The 25,477-nt window shown below is 41.8% G+C and overlaps 1 protein-coding gene across 3 annotated transcripts in view; it reads right to left on the reverse strand.

Moving 5' to 3' along the window:
- The window catches only part of TTC27 (tetratricopeptide repeat domain 27), a 194,860-nt gene that overhangs the window by 159,892 nt on the left and 9,491 nt on the right, over positions 1-25,477 (reverse strand). For all 3 annotated transcript variants that reach the window (XM_003822003.4, XM_034952913.3, XM_063594999.1), the window contains exons 4-5: positions 22,575-22,715; positions 12,766-12,868 (exon numbers count right to left, since the gene is read on the reverse strand). In XM_003822003.4, the coding sequence (XP_003822051.2) occupies positions 12,766-12,868; positions 22,575-22,715 (244 nt within the window). The remainder of the gene's footprint in view (positions 1-12,765; positions 12,869-22,574; positions 22,716-25,477) is intronic.

Raw genomic sequence — 25,477 nt, forward strand, 5'->3', positions numbered from 1 at the left:
TTACACCTTATACAAAAATTAACTCAAGATGGATTAAAGACTTAAACGTAAGACCTAAAACCATAAAAATCCTAGAAGGAAACCTAGGCAATACCATTCAGGACATAGGCATGGGCAAAGACTTCATGTCTAAAACACCAAAAGCAATGGCAACGAAAGCCAAAATTGACAAATGAGATCTAATTAAACTAAAGAGCTCCTGTATAGCAAAAGAAACTATCATCAGAGTGAACAGGCAACCTACAGAATGGGAGAAAAGTTTTGCAATCTACCCATCTAACAAAGGGCTAATATCCAGAATCTACAAAGAACTTAAACAAATTTACAAGAAAAACACAACTCCATCAAAAAGTGTCCCCTAGTCCCCCACCCCCCATGATGTTCTCCTCCCTGTGTCCATGTGTTCTCATTGTTCAACTCCCACTTATGAGTGAGAACATGCAGTGTTCGGTTTTCTGTTCCTGTGTTAGTTTGCTGAGAATGATGGTTTCCAGCTTCATTCATGTCCCTGCAAAGGACATGAACTCATCCTTTTTTATAGCCGCATGGTATTCCATGGTGTATATGTGCCACATTTTCTTTATCCAGTCTATCATTGATGGGCATTTGGGTTGAAAGATATGAGCAGACATTTCTCAACAAAAGACATTTATGAAGCCAATAAACATATGAAAAAAAGCTCAGCATCACTGGTCATTAGAGAAATGCAAATCCAAACCACAATGAGATACCATCTCATGCCAGTTAGAATGGCGATCATTAAAAAGTCAGGAAACAACAGATGCTGGAGAAGATGTGGAGAAGTAGGAATACTTTTACACTGTCGGTGGGAATGTAAATTGGTTCAACCATTGTGGAACACAGTGTGGCGATTCTTCAAGGATCTAGAACCAGAATTACCATTTGACCCAGCAATCCCATTACTGGGTATACACCCAAAGGATTATAAATCATTCTGCTATAAAAACACATGCACACGTATGTTTACTGCAGCACTGTTCACAATAGCAAAGACTTGGAGTCAACCCAAATGCCCATCAATGATAGACTGGATAAAGAAAATGTGGCACATATGCACCATGGAATACCATGCGGCTATAAAAAAGGATGAGTTCATGTCCTTTGCAGGGACATGGATGAAGCTGAAAACCATCATTCTCAGAAAACTAACACGGGAACAGAAAACCAAACACCGCATGTTGTCACTCATAAGTAGGAGTTGAACAATGAGAACACATGGACACAGGGAGGAGAACATCATGTGGGGTGGGGGACTAGGATAGCATTAGGAGATATACCTAATGTAGATGACAGGTTGATGGATGCAGCAAACCACCATGGCACGTGCATACCTACTTAACAAACCTGCACCTTCTGCACATGTATCCCAGCACTTAAAGTATAATAAAATAAAAATTAAAAACATGGCAACATAAGGTGTTGATACAAAGTACCATGAATCTACAACAGTTAAACATATTTTTGTGGCGTGAAAATGTACACATCAAAGAAACTGGTTAGAACCAAATATTAAATTGGTAAGATAAAGAAAAAATAGAGTTGTACTTCAATGAGATCCTTAAAAAAAAAAAAAAGAGGTAACACCGAAAATCTGATGAAGACGATATCAGTTTACAAGTTTTCTTCGAAGAGAATGTAGAATTTCTCCCTTAAAAGAAAAGGAGGGGCTGGGCATTGTGGCTCACACTATAATCCAAGTGCTTAGGAAGACCTAGGTGGAAAGAATGCTTGAAGCCAGGAGTTCAAGACAAGCCTGAGCAACATAGAGTGGACTCATCTCAACAAAAAAATAAAAATATTAGTCAGGCATGGTGGAGCATGCCTGTAATTCCAGGTACTCAGGAGGCTGAGACGGGAGGATCATTTGAACCCAAAAGTTCAAGGCTGCAGTGAGTTATGATCACGCCACTGCACTCCAGTCTAGGTGACAGACTGAGACCCTGTCTCTAAAAATAAAAGAAAAGGGGAAACAGATATACATCCATATATCTAATACAATATGAACATCAAATAAGGAATAAGTGAATATTGGCTTGGCAGTCAGATTCTAATTTATTTCACTAAATATCTAAGATGAAAAGAATGGAGGATAATAACCTAGTAAAACAGCATCTGAAATAAAATGACTGTCAAAATTAACTACATATAAAGACAGGCTAGTTGACATACACTAAGTAACAAGGGTGTCTAACAGGCACCCTTATCCAACTGATCCCCCAAACAGAATTCCCTTCTATAATATCACTGACAAACTATCTCTCACAAATGTTTCCAATATGTGTTAGCCAGCATTTCACAAAACAGCCTAACAGAATGAATACATAATGAATGAATGGAACACAAAGGCTGATGACAGTTTTCCCATCATTCAAGCTAAAAGAGAAGTTATTTTTACTGAATATCTAACTCTGCCTAGGAATGGGTATTTTACATGTTGCGTTATTTAATTCTCACAATGATGTATTGGAGGCTGACATTATCTCCACTTAATTCATTATAAAATTGAGCTCAGGCTGGGCACAGAGCCTCATACCTATAATTCCAGCACTTGGGGAGGCTGAGGTGAGATGATCACTTGAAGCCAGGAATTCAAGACCAGACTGGGCAACATAGCAAGACCGCATCTCCACAATAAATTAGCCAAGCATGGTAATACGCTCCTGTAGTCCCAGATACTGGAGAGGCTGAAGTGGGAGGATCTCTTGAGCACAGGAGGTTGAGGTTGCAGTGAGATATTATTACACCACTGCACTCCAGCCTAAGCAACAGAGCAGTCTCTAAAAAAAAATTTTAAATAGGGCCGGGTGCAGTGGCTCATGTCTGTAATCCCAGCACTTTGGGAGGCCGAGGTGGTGGATCACCTGAGGTCAGGAGATCGAGACCAGTCTGGCCAACATGGTGAAACCCTGTCTCTACCAAAAATACAAAATTAGCTGGGCATGTTGGCACGCGCCTGTAATGCCAGCTTCTTGGGAGGCTGAGGCTGGAGAATCACTTGAACCCCGAAGGTGGAGGCTGCAGTGAGCTGAGATAGTGCCATTGCACTCCAGCCTGAGCAAAAAAAGAGTGAAACTCCGTCTCAAAAAAAAATTTTTTTTTAATTTAAATTTTAAAAAGAAAAGAAAATTGAGCTCAGCTTACTGACTGGTCACCTCATTAAGTGGCAATGCCAGGATGTGAATCCAAGCTTGTAGGGGAAAGGGGTATGAAAAAGTTTTTAGGGGAAGGATAAAGGTGCAGAGCTGATGCTACAAAAGCCCAATCTACTGTATCACCTATAATCTGGCAGAAACACCTACAGCTAAGAAACAGATACCCCTTTGTCTTTACATGAGCTGAAATTTAAATGGGTCTGAAAAAGAAAGTGTTTCGGTGAAACCCCGTCTCTACTAAAAATACAAAAATTAGTCAGGCATGGTGGCAGGCGCCTGTGGTCCTAGCTGCTCGGGAGGCTGAGGCAGGAGAATGGCATGAACCCAGGAGGCAGAGCTTGCAGTGAGCCAAGATCGTGCCACTGCACTCCAGCCTGGGCTACAGAGAGAGACTCCATCTCAAAAAAAAAAACGAAAGACAGTGTTTTTCTACAGTCCATTTAAGAGATTCTCTGGACTCAAAGAGAGTAAGTCAAGATGTACATGTCTCACCTCAGAAGGCACATAGGCATCCTAACGTGAACTTCACTGTGAAAACCCCTGAGTAGATTTCATCCATGCAAACCAAATCCAGGAAAAGCTGGATCTAATACTTAACACTCTTGATGACGGCGTCTTCTTTTTTTTTTTTAAATGTTCTTCTCCTTTTGTCTGCCCGTTATTCCTGAGTGTCTAGTCATTACTCTCAGAAATATAATAACCTTCTATGACCTTAGTACAATTCACAAGTGACACAATTTTGCTTGGCTGCCAATGACAGTAATCTTCCCAAAATGTTCTGGATGCAAAAATCAAGGGACATAAGGGTTGGCCAAGGTTCTTAAAAATCTTCTCTCAAGTATCACAGAAAGGACATTTACTGCATTTAATAAGGCTTACTAAGTTGTGATAGTTCAGGTAGGTCTACTATCAAATTTAAACTGTACTAAGAATACATAAGTAAGTCACACAAATGCCCAAAGTTGGTTGTATGTATCTATCTTCCCTCCTATCTACCTACCAACTTTTCTGCCCACCTATCTATACATATGTATATATGTATGTACTATCAGTATAATTGGCTTTATTCTTGTACTTCTGTGCTTTCTCTGCATTATCTTATATGTTCAGAGATCAAATGTTGGATAAATAAAGTAGGGGAGCTCGGGCGCGGTGGCTCATGCTTGTGATCTTAGCACTCTGGGAGGCTGAGGCAGGCGGGTCACCTGAGCTCAGGAGTTCGAGGCCAGCCTGGCCAACAGGGTGAAACCTCATTTCTACTAAAAATACAAAAATTAGCTGGGCATGGTGGTGTGCGCCTTGTGGTCTCAGGCACTCAGGAGGCTGAGGTGGGAGAATTACTTGAGCCTGGGAGGTGGAGGTTGCAGTGAGCCAAGATCACACCACTGCACTCCAGCATAAAGAAAAACAAGCATAAAGAAAAACAAATAATGTCTCCAGGTAATTCCTGCATAGAGATACAGATTCAGAAATAATAGTAGTATGAAAGATGATGGCTTGAAATATATCTGAACCTAGGCCAGGCACAGAGGCTCACACCTGTAATCCCAGAACTTTGGGAGGCTGAGGTGGGCAGATCACTTGATGTCAGGATTTTGAAACCAGCCTGGCCAACATCGTGAAACTCCATCTCTACTAAAAATACAAAAAAATTAGCTGTGCGTGGTGGCGGGCGCCTATAGTCCCAGCTACTCAGGAGGCTGAGGCAGGAGAATCACTTGAACCCAGGAGGCAGAGGTTGCAGTGAGCCAAGATCGCGCCACTGCACTCCAGCCTGGGTGACAGAGCGAGACTCCATCTCAAAAAAAAAAAGAAAGAAAGAAAGAAAGAAAAACAAAAGAAATATATCTGAACCTGCAAAATAAGGAAAAGTTACAGCTGATAACTCTGGATTAGAATATAAGTAGGTGCTGGGCAAAGTGGCTCATGCCTGTAATCCCAGCACTTTGTGAGGCCAAGTCGAGCAGATCACTTGAGGTCAGGAGTTTGAGAGCAGCCTGGCCAACATGGTGAAACCCCGTCTCTACTAAAAATACAAAAATTAGCTGGGCTTGGTGGCAGATGCCTGTAATCCCAGCTACTTGGGAGGCTGAGTCAGGAGAATCGCTTGAACCTGGGAGGTGGAGGTTGCAGTGAGCCAAGATAGCGCCACTACACTCCAGCCTGGGCAACAGAGCAAGACTCTGTCTCAAAAAAAAAAAAAGTTTGTGAGTGTTTCAAATTTTCATTGTTCCAAGAGTTTTCTTGATAAGCCATGAAAACCAGGGAGGCACATGGCCTATCTTGTCTAAATAGGAAAGTGCTTGCCAACTCCAATTCATTTCCTCTAAAAAAATCCTCTTCCTGCTGACCTCTATACTTTGCAAGCTTCATTTCCTATTGCGGACTCCTCTAATTTTTCCATCGTTCTCCTGCCTCTCTCCCTTCCCAACTATCTCCTTCTCTTCCATCGTACAACCTTTCATCACTATCGATTGAGTTATTAGCAATTCTTAGAATTATGCTAGATTAGGCCAGGCGCGGTGGCTCACACCTGTAATCCCAGCACTTTGGGAGGCCGAGGTGGGCAGACCACGAGGTCAGGAGATCGAGACCATCCTGGCTAACATGGTGAAACCCCGTCTCTACTGAAAATACAAAAAATTAGCTGGGCACGGTGGTGGGCACCTGTAGTCCCAGTTACTCAGGAGGTTGAGGCAGGAGAATGGCATGAACCCGGGAGGCAGAGCTGGCAGTGAGCCGAGATCGTGCCACTGTACTCCAGCCTGGGCAACAGAGCAAGATTCCATCTAAAAAAAAAAAAAAAGAATTGTGCTAGATCTTACTGCAAGGTTTAAGTCCTATTCTTCCCTAAAAATGGGGTGGGGTAGGAAGAGCTAGTAGCTAAGAAGAGAAGACACACAATCATTATTGAATGATTCAATATGCAGTTAGTTTGATTCTAAATTGTGTGCCATTGACCAAAAGTAGCAGAGGGGGAAACCCATAAAGACTGGATAATTGAACAAACCTTATCAGAAGGGTGGCGCCTTAAAAGATGGGTAGAATTTGGCTACAACCTCACACATCAAGTTTGTAAGGTTTACCAAGGAGGGGTCCATGTGTGTCTCATCCACTGGTATAGGCCCAGCACCTATCACAGCTCAAATAATATCCTCAGAGTGAGCAAATATTCTAAAAACCCTTTCGTGGTGATCACCAAGGAGATGAAAATCCAGCATCCTCGTGATCTAGCTCCTTCCCACCTGTAAACCTCATCAGCTGAGACACACACCCTTCACACTCTGCTCCAGGCATTCCAAACTACTGGAATTCCCAAATTCACAAAGATGTTCCAAGTCTCTGTGCCTCTCTTGCACATAGTACATGTCCTTTCCAACTTCTCTACCTAAAAAATTCTCACCGTTCTTTAAGATTCAGTGCAAGTATCAGCCACTTCGTGAAGGTTTCTCCGACCTCCCGGTTCAGAACAATCACATTCTCTCCCTCATTCCTTACTCTGCATTACCTGTTTGTCCTACCTGTATTTTAGTCCTTATCTCACTAAGTTCACTGATATCCACAGCACCTAACACAGTGTCTGGAACACAGCAAGCACTCAAGAGTTTATTAAATTAAATATCAAATTCAGCAGGAGACAGAAGGCCAAAGATAAAACTGGGACTAATTAAAAATTTCCTCATTAAAAAAAAAGACATTATGAAATTGGCATTTAGAAAACTCAAGCCAGTACTCAATAGCAGTGTTGTTCAATGCAACTTTCCCTGATGTTGTTGAGCAGTCTACAGCTGCTTGTCCAGATGGTAGCCGTTAGCTACATGTGGCTTCTGAGCACCTGAAATGTGGCTAGTGAAACTGAGGAACTGAATTTGCAATTTCATCTATTTTACTTTATTTGAATTTAAGTAGCCATACATGGCTAGTGGCTACCATATTGAATAGTACAGCTCTAGTTAGCAGAAATACTGCATGAAAGTGACAGAATATAAGATTTTGTAATTAATTTTAAAAGTACTGGGTGACAGAGCAAGACTCTGTCTCTCAAAAAAAAAAAGGGACGTTGCAGCAATTATTAATCCTAACAATGAAATGAGCTCCTTCTCAAAGTAATCTCTGAAACTGTCCAACAAAAAAGGGGATAATTTTTTAGACGCAAACTTCCAAGAGTCCACCATTAGTATGAGTGAGAAGCTGGACTACAAAACGTCACATTATTTTATACCTGGAAAGAATTCAGACAATATTTTATAAGGAAGTGAACCTTGGTTTGGAAGTCAAGTGAACTGCTTGAGATCACACAGGGAATCAGAAACTAAAAGCTAGATTTTAAAATGCTATGTCAGGCTGGGCATGGTGGCTTATGCCTTTAATTCCGCACTTTGGGAGGCCGAGGTGAGAAGATCCCTTGATGCCAGGAGTTCAAGACCAGCCTAAGCAATATAATGAGACTTCTGAATTTTAAATTTCTCTACAGAAAAATTTAAAAATTAGCCAGGCGGGCCAGGCACAGTGACTCACTCCTGTAATACCAGCACTTTGGGAGGCCAAGGCAAGCAGATCATGAGATCAGGACTTCAAGACCAGCTTGGCCAACATGGTGAAACCTCATCTCTACTAAAAATACAAAAAAAAAAATTGGCCAGACATGGTGGCGGGCACCCGTAGTCCCAGCTGCTTGAGAGGCTGAGGTAGGAGAATGACTTGAACGCAGGAGGCAGAGGTTGAGTTGAGCCGAGGTCACGCCATTGCACTCCAGCCTGGGTGACAGAGTGAAACCCTGTCTCAAAAAAAAAAAGGCCAGACGCAGTGGCTCATGACTGTAATCCAAGCACTTTGGAGGGCTGAGGAGGATGGATCATTTGAGGTCAGGAGTTGGAGACCAGCCTAGCCAACATGGTGAAACCCCATCTCTACTAAAAATATAAAAATTAGCCAGGCATGGTGGTGGGCACCTGTGATCTCAGCTACTTGGGAGGCTGAGGAAGGAGAATCTCATGAACCCGGGAGGCAGAGGTTGCAGTGAGCCGAGATCACGCCATTGCACTCCAGCCTGGGCAACAGAGCGAGACTCCATCTCAAAAAAAAAAAAAAAATTAGCCATGTATGGTGGCACGCGCCTATACACCCACCCATTCAGAAGGCTAAGGTAGGAGGATCACTTGAGCCCAGGATTTCAAAGTTGCAGTGAGTCTAGATCTCATCACTGCACTCCAGCACGGATGACATAGCAAGACCCTGCCTCAAAAAAATAATAACAACATGAAATGCTATACCCTGTTAATCATCTTAATTGTGATGATTTCACAGGTGTATGCATATACAAAATGTCACAAATTGTACACCTTAAATATGAGATCTTATTATAGGTTAATTAAACTTGAAAAAAAAGCTGTTTTTTAAAAGGCACACTATATCCACTACTATACCATCTTCGGCTCTACCTCATAGTTGTTAGGAATAAGCTAGTTAATATAATTAAAGACTTCAAAGACTGTGTGATGTGGTGTATACACTATAGAAATGTTAGCTGCATTATCATTAGTTACTAGAATTCTGCCTTACTTACCAGCTTGGAAAAAGCAAGGGAAAGTGTCAGCAGGACTTGGAGTCAGAAACTCCACATCATTGTGCTGGTTCTTGGGCAACTTCTGTAAGTCTCAATTCTTCGTAAAATGATTTAGCTAGACAAGATTATCTCTAAAGGGCCTTTCCAAACTAAAGATTTCAGATTAGGATAAAAGCTGTAGATATGGAAAAGACAGATCAATATGGGACCCTTGGGGAAGAACTGGTAAGATTTAAGAACTGGCTAGAAACGCAGAATGGTGGAAAGCAATGAGTCAACAATGGAAGCAAAATTTTGAGCTTTGAAGATAGATAACTCAAGGTTTACATTCAAAAAGGAGTGTGTTGACCCAATAGGCATATATTATTATTTTAATAAATCAGGAGGTTCTCCCTGGAAATGAATATTTGTGACCTTCTGGATCAAAATGTCACCCACACTTAAAATGTATGCTAAAACCAAAATCTCTTCTCACGAGATTATCTAAATGCTATGCTAAAATGAAATCCCTAATGGACAATTATAATTACAGACAATGACATTTAGTACATTCAATAACATTTATTCCAAAGTATCCAATTTATGAAAAGAAATCAACGTACGCACGTATGCATCAGTCACCAAAAGACTGTTTTTTTTTTGTTTTTTTTTTTGAGATGGAGTCTCACTCTGTCATCCAGGCTGGAGTGCAGTGGTGTAATCTCGGCTCACTGCAACCTCTACCTCCCAGGTTCAAGAGATTCTCCTACCTCAACCTCCTGAGTAGCTGGGATTACAGGCACACACCACAATGTCCGGCTAATTTTTATGTTTTTAGTAGAGACGGGGTTTCACCATGTTGGCCAGGCTGGTCTTGAACTCTTGACCTCAGGTGATCCACTGCGTCAGCCTCCCAAAGTGCTGGGATTACAGGCCTGAGCCACCGTGGAGACTGTTTTTTTGAACACTATTTCAACGTGGAAACAACCTAATCCCAGAGTCACAGAGCTGCCTGAAATGTCACAGCAGGACCTGATGACAAAGTATTTTAACCCAGTTTCTCTTAGCGACTTCATGAGGTCTTCTTCAAACAGCTAAAGTGCAATATTACATCTCATGCACTATATATAACATGTTTTCAGCACTGGATGCCATGATCAATTGTTGTATGCCCTGAATAGTCTTTAGAGAATCATGCTTTCATTTAGTGTGACATCCAAAAGAATGCTTTAGATTGTACTGAGGAATAGATTCTGACCTACTCCTATTATAGATGTAATCAGCCCAGCAAAGTTATGCTGACATTTTGATAGACTCCCTTCCACTGTATTATACTGGTGTAACACATCTGGACAAAAACCTAAATATCATAGTTTTCATAAAATCCTTTGCCTATGTTTCATAGAACGAAAAAAAAAATCCTGCCAACTTTCTGATGATCCTTCAAGGGCAACATTTCAAATATAATACCCTTCTCTGGACACTGAATCGTATTTCAGTTATTAAGTGACTGTTTGGTCAACATTTGGATCAAATCCCAGAACAAAACATTTTAAAAATGAAATCATTCATGAAAAGTTATAATTCAGCACTATCTACGAATCTATTTAGACCTAGCCAAAATGGACCATTTTATGACTAGATAAACTGAAAAGTGCCGTTGATTAGCCTAGAACAGCAACATAAAAAATTCTTAGTTGCAAGGTAAAGCAAATGACATGCTGAAATATAATATAGAAAAGAACTGAGACCTCTTTGGGAATGAGTCACTTAGAGTCACATTTTCCAGCTATCTTAGTTTCTGGTTTGGAACTTAATTTTAACTCATAAAATAGAATCCTCTCCAAAATATACCATATGGTTCCTACCTTTTATTTTATTTTATTTTTATTTATTTATTTATATATTTTTTTGAGATGGAGTCTCGCCCTGTCGCCCAGGCCAGAGTGCAATGACGCGATCTCAGCTCACTGCAACCTCCGCCTCCTAGGTTCACACCATTCTCCTGCCTCAGCCTCCTGAGTAGCTGAGATTACAGGTGCCCACCACCATGCCCAGCTAATTTTTGTATTTTAGTACAGACAGGGTTTCACCATGTTGGCCAGACTGGTCTCGAACTCCTGACCTCATGATCTACCTGCCTCGACCTCCCAAAGTGCTGGGATTACAGGCATGAGCCAACGCGCCTGGCCCGGCTCCTACCTTTTAAAAAGATACATAAGCATACAAGGATATTGGTATGAGAGGGTCAGGTTCCAGAACCAATCCCCCTTGGATACCAAGGGATGACTTACAATGTTTATGCTCACATCTAACAGGCCCCCTGCTAGACCCCCAGGCTTACGTTACCTAAAAATGTTGAAAGAATATAAACTAAGTCCTGGAACAAACAACATAAATGAATCAATTATTATGCTGATTGAATAATACTTTCATTATTATCTCTATTTGAATTATGTATAGATGGTCATTTTATCTAAGATTAGCATATGTTTATGTATTTCTGTCCTAGAATAAAATAAAAACTGAGAAATTAGTTTCAACCACTCACCTGGCTTAGGAATATCTATGACTAAACAAGCTATAGTCCTCTCCACTGTATTCTGGCCTAGCTTGTTACTGTAAAAACTCTTGAAGGACGCCGGGCGCAGAGGCTCGAGCCTGTAATCCCAACACTCTGGGAGGCCAAGGCGGGCTGATACCTGAGGTCGGGAGTTCGAGACAAGCCTGACCAACATGGAGAAACCCCATGTCTACTAAAAATACAAAATTAGCCAGGCGTGGTGGCACATGCCTGTAATCCCAGCTACTCAGGAGGCTGAGGCAGGAGAATTGTTTGAACCCGGGAGGCGGAGGTTGCAGTGAGCCGAGATTGCGCCATTGCACTCCAGCCTGGATGACAGAGTGAAACTCTGTCCCAAAAATAACTCTTGAAGGAAACAGACCCCCAAAAGGTACAAGAGCCCCTTATATTATACATGCACACACATGAGAGTTATGTTATACCTTCATGAATGTACTACCTCCATCAAGTACAGATCACTTTTCTCCACATAGAATGATGCTAACTACCACTCCTCATGTCCCTTGGACACACACATACATATTCATTCCATACTCTTGGATCTGAAAGGAGTCTGGGCTTTGGAACCAGACACAGCTAAAATCAAATCCCGTCTCTGTAACTCAAAAACTCATGGTCAAGTCCAAGTTCACTTACGTTCACATATTCCTTCACCACAAGAGAATCTGTTTTTGTTTTTGTTTTGTGTGGCAACTTTTGCCAAAAAAAAATCCCCAAAACCAGGAAGACTGGAAACCAAGTATTAAGGCACCTAAGATTCTCCTCTTTTCCAAAGTCTTTCCCTAGGATACAGGAGGAATATCTGCAACAAAGGCAGCAGGAGGCACTTACATGGATGTTTGGCTTATAATTATTTGGCAAATTTTTCATTTAGGTTTTAGGTATTTTTCTGCATGTATATTATATGTTACAAAAAATACTAATAAAATGAAATGCAAAATAGCCTCCCTACCCATTGTTAACTTCAGTGAAACTTATTTTCTATCAACTGTTTTCTTATGCTTTTCTTGATGTACTCAATAGGATATAAGGATAATTTCTTATTCTTTGTGTAATTTAACATAATTTACTCCAGCTCAAGTTAGTTGAGGACTTTTTTTAAAAAAAGAACTAAGGAGAGTACATCTGTTTCCAATGAGGCTTCTTAAAGAACAGAGAAAATATTAAAATATCTTTAAACAATTTGAGATAAAATCATGGTGACCTACATAGAGCAAATCACCCTAAGTAGGTTAAGTAAGTGAAAGTAGTTATCTTTTTTAAACTAAAAAAGACTAAAAGGAACTCTATAATCTGACAACATAACAACTTGTGATATTCTACACCAAAAAAAAAAAAAAAAAAGAAACAACTCAAAACGAAAAGGCACTACTACCGGACAAAAAATAAACTAAAAAGGAGTATCTCAGCCAAGTAATTAGAACTGAGCTACATGCCCATATCAAACAAAATCTGCTACATACCTTGATCAATACAGTTTTCGGCAAGAGTAAAAAGCAGAGGTGAGCGTTCCTCAAGCAAATGCTGATGAATATTCACACATCTCAAAGTCCACCATGGCAAGCTCTAGGAAAAAACACCACGTAAGCTGAAATAAACGGATACTTTAGAAAACTCTTTTTACATTAACTGAGATTTTTAGAATTTTTTTACATTCATAAAATTAAATTTATTCCTCAATAAGATTACCCATCCACTACTCTCTTCAGTAATAATACCAAAACCCACATCTGTGTCTTCCATAAGAATAACACCTCACCTCCATCCTCTCAAACCTGTATTTTTTTTTCAGCCACTTGGACTTCCTTATGTCATTTTGAACTTACCAACTCCTCCTTTAAAATATATGTTGTGGCCGGGTGTGATGGCTCACACCTGTAATCCCAACACTTTGGGAGGCTGAGGCGGGCAGATCACAAGGTCAGGAGTTCAAGACCAGCCTGGCCAACATGGTGAAACCCTGTCTCTATTAAAAATACAAAAATTAGCTGGGCGTGGTGGCAGGCGCCTGTAGTCCCAGCTACTCGGGAGACTTGAGGCAGGAGAATTGCTTAAACCTGGGAGGCAGAGGTTGCAGTGAGCCGAGGATGCACCATTGCACTCTAGCCTGGGCAACACAGCGAGACCCTGTCTCAAAAAAAAAAAAAAAAAAAATGTTGTATTCATCCTGCTCTGTGGCACTCTATCACCACTTTAATCCGAGTACCAACTCCTTCAGAGGCCCCACAAGAACCCCCTGTGGGGGTGATTTTTCCATCACCTGAACTTCCAGCACATTATCTGTAATTCCCTTGCAAACACATTCCATTGTATTTTATGAATGTCATCTCAGGTTCCAATGTTGTTCACCGTCTACTACCCAACAAGGTAAGAAATCATGTCTTATTCATCTCTATATCCTCCTCAAAGCAATGTATTTTACATAATCTACACAGTAAGAAATACCTTGGATTCAGATGCTCCCCAATCTGAGAAGATTGCTTCCACACCTGTATGAAACCTCTTCCTTACAGTCTTCTCCTGCTAGTGTGGCACATACTGATCTTTCACTTCTTTGAACTTCTACACTGTTCCTAGAAGTTGGCATCATATTGGACAGCACCTGTTTTTCAAGTTTATAACTCTACTTGAGCCATACATTTCTGAGGGCAGAAACTGCTTTTTTTTATTTATTTATTTATTTATTTTTGAGGCAAGGTCTGACTCTGTCGCCCAGGCTGGAGTGCAGTGGCATGATCACAGCTCACTGCAGCCTGGACCTCCTCAGGCTCAGGTGATCCTCCCACTTCAGCTTCCTGAGTTGCTAGGACTACTGGCCATGTCACCATGCCCAGCTAATTTTTGTATTTTTTGGTAGAGATGGGGTTTTGCCATGTTGCCCAGGTTGGTCTCCAACTCCTGGGCTCAAGTGATCCACCCACCTTGGCCTCCCAAAGTGCTGGGATTACAGATGTGAGGCACTGCACCAAGTAGGAAACTGGATTTTAGACACTGTCTTGACTAATGCACAAGCTGAGCATATAGTAGCTTTTTCTTTTATTCGCTGATGCTTTTTCTTACTTGATCAACATATATTTACTTAAAAAAAAATAAAAACAAGAAACAACAAGCCAATATAAAAGTATGGCCAGGTATGGTACCTCACACCTATAATCCCAGCTACTCAGGAGGCTGAAATGAGAAGATCACTCGAGGCTAGGAGTTTGAGACCAGGTGGGCAACACTGTAAGACTAAGTCTCTTTAAAAAAAAAAAAAAAAAAAAAAAGGGGGTGCCGGGTGCAGTGGTTCACACCTGTAGTCCTAGCACTATGGGAGGCCGAGGTGGGGCAGATCACCTGAGGTCAGGAGTTCAAGAGCAGCCTGGCTAACATGATGAAACCCGGTTCCTACTAAAAATACAAAAAATTAGCCAGGTGTGGTGGCACGCGCCTGTAATCCCAGCTACTCGGGAGGTTGAAGCAGGAGAATCACTTGAACCTGGGAGGTGGAGGTTGCAGTGAGCCAAGATTGCACCACTGCACTCCAGCTTGGGCAACAAGAGTGAAACTCCGTCTCAAAAAAAAAAAGTATATACGGTGAAGAGTGAAAATCTCTCTTCCACAGTCCCAATATCATCCTCCTCCAGCGGAAAAAATCAGTGACAAAGGTTTACATTCCTCCAGAGCTTCCTCTATGTATGTGCATGTGTGTATATGTACATGTGTACAAGTTATGATAAGTAATTTTGATTAGCTCATTATAAATTATTTGTAACTATATTACTTTACATTATATTACATGAAAGTCTAACAATTAGTTTTCCTTTTAGTTACCTGCAAATATGAGATGACAATTACCAAAAAGCTTTCTTTTGAGATGGGGTCTCAGTACACTGTCCAGGGTGGAGTGCAGTGGCTATTTACGGGAGTCATCATAGCACACTGCAGCTTTGAACTCCTGGACTCAAGCCATCCTCCTGCCTCAGATTTCCAAGTACCTGGGACGACAGGTATATGCCACAGCACCTGGCTCCAAAGAACTTTTTTGCTTGAACTTAATTTCTTCATTTGACTAAGACGTTCCCTTCTAAACTGCTACACACCATAGCCTGGTTCACTTCTAAAGTGTTATACACCACAACTACTACAACCGTGATGCAACCACAAATGAATTTTGACTCCATGACAAAATCCTTTCAAATTAATACTGTTTCCTCAGTCCATGTAAGGAAATATAAAATTATCTAATAGCAAAGAAATTTCAGACAGTTTTTAACTGAATTCCCTGAGGTGTTGCCTCATTTTCATTCTTTTCCTATCACTATAGCATGAAGTCAGTTTACATCTCAATTATCTGTCCCTTATCTGCTGTCAGCAATAAGTGAGTCAGGTCTGGCAGCTTATTCTTTTACTTTTCTAGACATGGGAATTTAGATACATCCAGTCAAAAAGATTTCACTTTTAAGAAAACACATAATACAAGGCCAGGCACAGTGGCTCACACTTGCAATCCCAGCACTTTGGGTAGCAGGAAGCTCACTTGAGGCCATAAATTCAAGACCAGCCTGGGCAACACAGAGAGACCCCATTTCTACAAAAAAATTTTTTTAGGTAGCTGAGTGTGGTAGTGCATATCTGTAAACCTAGCTACTCAGGAGTTTAAGGTTATAGTCAGCTGTGATCACACCACTGTACTCCAGGTTGGGCAACAGAGAAGAGACTCTGACTCTAAAAAAAAAAAAACAAAAAACAAACAAACAAAAAAACATATAATATGCTGAACTCTCAAAAATCAGATCTATAAATTAACTCTCAAACCAAAAATCTTTATATGGGGGAGGGAAGAATAAAACAAATATAGAGGCCGGGCGCGGTGGCTCATGCCTGTAATCTCAGCACTTTGGGAGGCTGAGGCAGGCGGATCACAAGGTCAGGAGATCAAGACCTTCCTGGCCAACACAATGAAACCCCATCTCTACTAATAATACAAAAAATTAGCTGGGCGTGCTGGTGGGAGCCTGTAGTCCCAGCTACTTGGGAGGCTGAGGCAGGAGAATGGCATGAACCCGGAAGGTGGAGCTTGCAGTGAGCAGAGATCGCGCCACTGCACTCCAGCCTGGGAGACAGAGCGAGAGTCAGTCTCCAAAAAAAAAAAAAAACAAATATAGAAAGCATAGCCTATTTTTCTACTAGTCAGTATAACAGACCTTTTCAGTTTGTCAAGAATTGCTTAATATAAAAATAGAGGGCTGGCACAGTAGCTCATGCCTGTAATCTCAGCACTTTGGGAAGCCAAGGTAGGAAGATCACTTGAAGCCACGAGTTTCAGACAAGCCTGGGCAATGCAGTGAGATCCCATCTCTACAAAAATAAAACTTAAAAAATTGAGCCAGGCATGGTGGCTCACACCTGTAATCCCAGCACTCTGGGAGGCCAAGGCAGGTGGATCACGAGGTCAGGAGATCGAGACCATCTGGGCTAACATGGTGAAACCCCGTCTCTACTAAAAATACAAAAAATTAGCTGGACATGGTGGTGGGCGCCTGTAGTCCCAGCTACTCGGGAGGCTGAGGCAGGAGAATCGCGTGAACCCAGGAGGCAGAGGTTGCAGTGAGCCAAGATTGCACCACTGCACTCCAGCCTGGGCGACAGAGCGAGACTCCATCTCAAAAAAAAAAAAGTAAAATTGAAAATTGAGGCCGGTCACTGTGGCTCACACCTGTAATCCCAGCACTTTGGGAGGCTGAGGCAAGCCGATCATTGAGGTCAGGAGTTCGAGACCAGCCTGACCAACATGGTGAAAATCCATCTCTTCTAAAAATACAAAAAAAATTGGCCGGGCATGGTGGTGCATACCTGTAGTCCCAGCTACTTGGGAGGCTGAGGCAGGAGAATCACTTGAACCCGGGAGGCGGAGGTGGCACTGAGCTGAGATCACGCCACTGCACTCCAGCCTGGGCAACAGAGTAAAACTCTGTCTCAAAAAAATAAAAAAAGAAAGAAAAAATAGGGGGGAGGCGGGAGGGATAGCATTAGGAGATATACCTAATGCTAAATGACGAGTTAACGGGTACAGCACACCAACATGGCACATGTATACATATATAACAAACCTGCACATTGTGCACATGTACCCTAAAACTTAAAGCACACTAATAATAAAATTTTAAAAAAAGAAACAAAGAAAGAAAAAATTGAGGCATTAATAAAAAAGTGAACTTGAAGTCTTGCTTTAGATAATTTCTAGATTTTATCTCCTGATTATAACACTTATTACAGAATGGTCTGACTGAGAAGTCACAATAGTTTAGAACCTCCCAGACAGCAGGGAGCAGTAGTATACTCACAAGACACCAAATAAATATTTGCCAGTTTATCCCATTTTATAAATGGAAACTGATATTCAGAGAAATTAACTAGCATAAGGTCACATAGCTGTTGATTTCAAAACCAAGACTCATTTTACTCAACCACTTACATAGTACCAATTCTAGTGTATATACTTCACAGATTAGGGGTTGTGGGAAAATCTGCTTCTTCTATAATTTCACAAAAATAATATCATCATAAATAACTTGATACATTTCTTGGAGTCAGGTTACTCAAAAATTAATTTAAAAGGTTAAAATTAACTTGGATAAGTATGTAATGTTTCTTTATTATTTTATCTTAATTCATCAAATCAGCCATTTTTAATAACACCATTAAGAGAAAGATATAAGCCAGGTGCCTATAGTCCTAGCTGCTCAGGAGGCTGGAGCAGGAGGATCACTTGAGCCCACAAGTTGAAGGCCATCCTGGACAACACAGCAAGACAACATCTCCAAAAAAAAAAAAGCAGAAAGGAAGGAAGAAAAGAAGAAAGGAAGGAAAGAAGGAAAGGAGGGAGGGAGGGAGGGAGGGAAAAAAGAATGATATAGTAAAGACCCACAGGAAAAATCTATAATAGAAAGAATAATGCTTCAATTGAATGGCAAGAGAAGCCAGGCAGGATGGTGTGCTCCTGAAGTTCCAGCTACTCAGGAGGCTGAGGTGGGAGGATCACTTGGGGCCAGGAGTTCAAGATCAGCCTGGGCAACACAGTGAGAACCTGTCTCCCATCTCAAAAAAAAAGAAAAAGAAAAAGGCAAAATTTCAGCACAAAATGATGTATACATAGTAATACACTACAGGAAAACAGGTTTTTAAGCAGAAGTCAAAAGTTGTTTACAGCTGCCAAGAAATTAAGGTAACTTGCCTCTGCAACCCTACAAGAATGACATCTACAACTAGTATTCCACATATTTATTAATTCTCCTAAGTTGTTGACAGTATATATATTATTTTTCAAATGATGCTTAACATACTTTTTTTTTTTGGAGACAGAGTCTCACTCTGTCGCCTGGGCTGGAGTGCGGTGCGCGATCTTGGCTCACTGCAACCTCCACCTTCCATGTTCAAGCAATATTCCTGCCTCAGCCTCTTGAGTAGCTAGGATTACAGGCATGCACCACCATGCCTGGCTAATTTTTTTTTTTTTTTTTTGAGACAGAGTCTCGCTGTGTTGCTCAGGCTGGTGTGCAGTGGAACGATCTCGATTCACTGCAAACTCCGCCTCCTGGGTTCAAGCAATTCTCCTGCCTCAGCCTTCCAAGTAGCTGAGATTACAGGCACCCGCCATTACACCCGGCTAATTTTTGTATTTTTAATAGAAACGGGGTTTCACTGTGTTGGCCAGTTTGGTCTCAAACTCCTGACCTCAGGTGATCCACCTACCTCGACCTCCCAAAGTGCTAGGATTACAGGCGTGAACCACCATGCCCAGAGATGCCTGGCTAATTTTTGTATTTTTACTAGAGACAGGGTGTCGCCATGTTGGCCAGACTGGTGTCGAACTCCTGACCTCAGGTGATCCGCCAGCCTCGGCCTCCCAAAGTGCTGGTATTACAGGCGAGAGCCACTGCGCCTGGACAATGCTTAACATTCTTGATGAAGAAAACTTTTGAGCAACTTAAAAACCATCTCACTCATTCATTAGTGACCATAAGTTCTCACTAGAAAGAAAATAATGCCATTTGGCAGCCTCATGGCTTGGTGATACTTTACCTAGAGTAAAGTAGCTGGGCACAGTGGCTCACGCCTGTAATCCCAGCACTTTGGAAGGCCAAGGTGGGTGGATCACTTGAGGTCAGGAGTTCGAGACCAGTTGGCCAACATAGTAAAATCCCATTTCTACTAAAAGCACAAAAAAATTAGCAAGGCATGGTGGCACGTGCCTGTAATCCAAGCTACTAGGGAGGCTGAGGCAGGAGAATCACTTGAACCCAGGAGGCAGAGGTTGTAGTGAGCCGAGATCACACCACTGCACTTCAGCCTGGGCAACAGAGTGAGACTCTGTCTCAAAAAATAAATAAGTAAATAAATAAAACAATAGAGCAAAGTAATCGTCACTCTTTAAGACCATTTAACTCAGATCAACTTACTTAGGGGAAAAATTTTTTACTCAAGCTACTGTCACTAAGAGCTCAAAAGACGAAGCCTCATATATGCTAAGACATGTTGAAATCCGTGTATTAAAAAACCTTCAATTAGCCAGGCACGGTGGTGCACACCTGTAGTCCCAGCTACTTGGGAGGCTGAGGTGGGAAAATCACTTGAACCTGGGAGGCGTAGATTGCAGTGAGCCAAGATCACACCACTGTACTCCAGCCTGGGCAACAGAGCAAGACGCTGTCTCAAAAACAAAAACCTTTCTAGGCTGGGAATGGTGACTTATGCCTATAATCTCGGCACTTAGGGGAGATGGAGGCAGGTGAATCACTTGAGCCCACAAGTTCAAGACCAGCCTGAGCAACAAGGTGAAACCCTGTCTCTACAAAAAATACAAAAATTAGCCGGGTGTGGTGGCGCATGCCTGTAGTCCAAGTTACTTGGGAGGCTGAGGTGGGAGGATGGCTTCAGCCCAGGAGGTGGAGGTTGCAGTGAGCTGAGATCATGCCACTGCACTCCAGCCTGGGCAACGGGGCCAGACCCTGTCTTAAAAAAAAAGCAAAACAAACAAACAAAAAAAAAAACAACCTCTAGTACAATGGATTCCAAATCCTCTGGCTCTCATGAGAGTTGCAAATAGAGGCACCACTTCCCTTCTAACCTCTTCTTTTAAAACAAATTTAGGCCAGGTGCAGTGGCTCATGCCTGTGATCCCAGCACTTTGGGAGGCCAAGGCAGGCAGGTTACCTGAGGCTAGGGGTTTGAAACCAACACGGCCAACATGGCGAAACCATGTCTCTACTAAAAATACAAAAAATTAGCCAAACGTGGTGGTGGGCGCCTGTAATCCCAGCTACTCAGGAGGCTGAGGCATGAGAATCACTTGAACCTGTGAGGTGGAGGTTGCAATGAGCCGAGATCACACTACTATACTCCAGTCTGTGTGACAGAGTGAGACTCCATCTCAAAAAAAACAAAAAAAATTTAGTGTATAAACTTAAATGCTTAGGAAAGTAAGCCCTTACACAGCACAGACCAAGTCTATATTGACCTATAGAAATATTGTGATGCTTGGGCCGGGCACAGTGGCTCACACCTGTAATCCCAGCACTTTGGGAGGCTGAGGTAGGCAGATCACCTAAGGTCAGGAGTTCGAGACCAGCCTGACCAATGTGGAGAAATCCCATCTCTACTAAAAATACAAAAGATGAGCCACGCATTGTGGCAGCCGCCTGTAGTCCCAGCTACTTGGGAGGCTGAGGCAGGAGAATGGTGTGAACCCAGGAGGTAGAGCTTGCAGTGAGTCAAGATCACGCCACTGCACTCCAGCCTGGGCTACAGAGCGAGACTCTGTCTCAAAAAAATAAATAAATAAAAATAGAAAATTAGCCAGACATGGTGACGCATGCCTGTAATCCCAGCTACTTGGGAGGCTGAGGCAGAAGAATTGCTTGAACCCAGGAGGTGGAGGTTGTGGTGAGCCAAGATCGCGCCATTGCACTCCAGCCTGGGCAACAAGAGTGAAACTCCATCTCGAAAAAAAAAAGAACGAACTATTGCATTTCTTAAAAATTTTCAGCCAAAACTGGGAGATTTCATATAAAATTTAGATATACTATTTCTGACACTATGGGGTCTGCAGCACACCAGGTTGCAACAATCAGATGGAGCAGGGGTCAGCCAGGCACAGCCTGTGCGCAAATCCAGCCCACTACTGGTTTCCGTATAGTCCAAGAACTGAAAATCGTTTTTACATTTTTATATCACTGGGAAAAATCAAGAATAATATGTTGTGAATGTGAGAAGTATAGAAAATGTAAGTTTCAGTGTCCACAAATAAAGCTTTATTGGAAGACAGTCATGTCCATTTAATGAAACATTGTCTACAGCTGCTCTAACACTACAATGCAGCAGAGTTGAATAGCAGCAACACAGACTGCACACTGCGTGGCTGACAACCTCCACTAAACCTCCAAAGACTGTCTTTTCTTTCTGCATATTAGCATTCTGTGTGTATATTTGTCCTCACTAGTTTATATGAAGAAACCATATAATAGATATTTAACAAATGCTTTACTAAATCCAACCCAAATAATGACATAACATAGAATGTGAGCCAGAAAACAGAAATTAAGACCCATTAAATTTTGGTCACTGCTCATTATCCTACATGAAATTCATAAAAGACTGCGAGGTATATCTTTTTTTGTTTTGTTTTTGTTGTTGTTGTTGTTTTGTTTTTTTTTTTTTTTTGAGACACAGTCTTGTTCTCTTGCCCAGGCTGGAGTGCAATGGCACAATCACGGCTCACTGCAACCTCCACCTCCCAGGTTCAAGCAATTCTCCTGCCTCAGCCTCCCAAGTAGCTGGGATTACAGGTGCACGCCACCGCGCCCAGCTAATTTTGTATTTTTAGTAGAGATGGGGTTTCACCATGTTAGCCAGGCTGGTCTCGAACTCCTGACCTCAGGTGACCCGTCCACCTCAGCCTCTCAAAGTGCTGGGATTACAGGCGTGAGCCACCATGCCCAGCCCAAGGTATATTTTTAAATCGATATTTAAGATTTCTGCAAATGAACATTTATATCTATACAGTACACACATAAATCCTATTAAGGAGGTGCAACATAATCTCATTCTAAACTAGATCAATCTCATGAGGGAAGAAAAGTTTTTGCTTATTTTCATCAGATTTTTAAATTACATACCTAGAAGACTTAGAAAACAAAATAGACCAAGACATTGTCAGCGACACATCTACAGTCTGGTGTTAATAAGCACAAAAGTCATACCACGGTATGAATCTCATGGATCCTTTCCTTACCTGAATAGCTGTCAGTTTATGTCTTACATTCACTAGGATAATGCGTGCTAATAACAGTAGTATAGGCTTCGAGGTCAGGCTGTAGATTGATTCACCATCTAGAGTGAGCAGGCTCAGAACAAATGCATCCAGTCCTTTACCCTGAAAAAAGGATTATAAACTAAGATGATATAATTTAACAAAATATTAATCTTTATATGTCTTGTAATAATACAAAGATTTTCCAGTCAACTCAGCTTTGAAACGAAAGCATTAATATATTACACAGCAATTGGCACTGGACAGAATTATAACACTGCAAATGCCCTTAGACATCTATAAATCCAGCCTGCCCTGATGGATGGCCACCCATCTGATCAAACTTGATTTTTTGGGTTTTTGGTGTTTTGTTTTTGTTTTTGTTTTTGTTTTGAGATGGGAGTCTCACTCTGTTGCCCAGGCTGGAGTGCAGTGGCGTGATCTTGGCTCACTGCAACCTCCATCTCCCGGGCTCAAGTGATCCTCCTGCCTGGGCGAATAGCTGGGACTCCAGGCACGCACCACCACATCCAGCTAAGTTTTTGTATTTTAAGTAGAGATGGGGTTTCACCATGTTGGCCAGGTTGGTCTCGAATTCCTGACCTTAAGTGATCCCCTGCCTTGGTCTCCCAAAGTGCTGGGATTATAGGCGAAAGCTTCTGCGCCTGGCATGTTCAAACTTTAGAGAAACAAGGAACTCAAAAAAAATGCTAGCATTGAAGAGATATCATCACTTCATAAATTTACTTACAACAAAATATTATCTCAATGAAAAGCATCCCTATATTAAAGTATTTATAGTAAATAGTGTATTTGATATTTATATTAAACACCTACATTTCACTTAAGCTTCAATACCTGGAAAATGTCATTATGAAGTAAGTCTCTACTCCATAATTTCTATCAAGCCAAACAATCAACAAGGTCTCATGCATCAAATGCAGAATGGGCATATGACCACACACCAGAGTGAGCAGAAGGCTGCAAAAAAAAAGGATGCCTTTGAAAAATGCACTCTCCTGTTGTACAGAGATTTTTTTACAATGGACAAGGTTGTTAAAATTTGGATGGCAGAATTTTAACAGCTCCATAAAATAGCGAGCAAGAATCTTCACCCATCAGGAACATGGGTTCCAATGTCACATGCACAGGACAGTGTCCTTTCTCTGCTTCTCATTAGTTTGTGAGCACATGTAAATTTTTCCCACAATTGTTTTCCTGATGAAGCCTCGGTTTCATCAATTATGAAATGAAATAAGTGGGCCGGGCACGGTGGCTCACATCTGTAATCCCAGCACTTTGGGACGCCAAGGCGGGCGGATCACGAGGTCAGGAGATCAAGACCATCCTGGCTAACACGGTGAAACCCTGTCTCTATTAAAACTACAAAAAATTAGCCGGGTGTGGTGGTGGGTGCCTGTAGTCCCAGCTACTTGGGAGGCTGAGGCAGGAGAATGTTGTGAACCTGGGAGGTGGAGCTTGCAGTGAGCCCAGATTGTGCCACTGCACTCCAGGCTGGGTGACAGAGCAAGACTCCATATCAAAAAAAAATGAAATAACTGAACCTATACCTCAGAGGGTTCTTGTAAGGATTAAACTGAACAATCCAAGTAATGCCACTCCCTGGCTCAATACTGAGTATTTTGAATACTAAATATTTGAATACTGAATATTTTGAATATTGTTTAAAGTATTCAATAGAAGAAAGAAGGAGGGTCGGGCACAGTGGCTCATGCCTGTAATCCCAGCACTCTGGAAGGCCACGCGGGTGGATCACCTGAGGTCAGGAGTTCGAGAACAGCCTGGCCAACATGGTGAAACCCCATCTCTACTAAAAATACAAAAATTAGCCGGGCATGGTGGCACATGCCTGTAATCCCAGCTACTCAGGAGGCTGAAGCAGGAGAATCGCTTGAACCTGGGAGGCGGAGGTTACAGTGAGCCGTGATCATGCTACTGCACTCCAGCCTGGGCAACAGAGCGAGACTGCCTTAGAAAAAAATAAAAAACAATAAATAAAAGAGAAAGAAGGAAATAACTGTGAGTTCATCCTCTGTCCTATTTTCATCATCATTCAAGAGTGTAATAGAGGAATAAAGATTTAATATGAATTACCTCCACAACCACAAAGCCTACTGTTATCTCTGCTAAGCATACAAGGAATTATTAAAAAAAAAAAAACTTCAATAATTAATGAAATATTATCAAGTTATTACAACTGCCTCAATTTTAGAGGTGAGGAAACAGATCCATAAAAATTAAGTGAAGCCCATGTTTCCAATTCCCAAATCAATTCCCAAACCAGCCCACGCTGGTAGAAAGAACATTGGTTTGGGAACTGGAAACAGATCTCTCTACCTCTTCCTGACCCTCAGGAAGGCCTAGGGCTATGCTAAGCATTTGGAGAGCCTCAAGGACATGGCCAGGATGACTTTTAGCCTTCTGACTGGCACTACACCATGGTGGCGTGCGTAACTGAAATACAGACACAAAAAGAGAAGACCTTCATCATGAGTTCAGTCTTGGACATGATGAGGAAATGAGGTATTCTGTAAGAACCCCAACTGGAGGTACTGAATGTACAGTGAATATACTGACTTGAGAACTCAGAAGAACCTGCCTAAAGTGCCCAAACTAGACCTGCAGCCTCATCGGATCATGTTGTAAATTCAAGTAGATATAACAAGCTTATTTCCTAAAGCCCAAGCCAAACTGGTAAAGCACAAGAAGATAATAAGGAATGTCTTTAAGAAAGAGAATCCTGGCCAGGCCCGGTGGCTCACACCTGGAATCTCAGCACTTTGGGAGGCTGAGGCAGGCAGATCATAAGGTCAAGAGCTTGAGAGCAGCCTGGCCAATATGGTGAAACCCCATCTCTATTAAAA

Source organism: Pan paniscus, chromosome 12, assembly GCF_029289425.2.
Source record: "Pan paniscus chromosome 12, NHGRI_mPanPan1-v2.0_pri, whole genome shotgun sequence".
NCBI classification, from domain to species: Eukaryota; Metazoa; Chordata; class Mammalia; order Primates; family Hominidae; genus Pan; species Pan paniscus.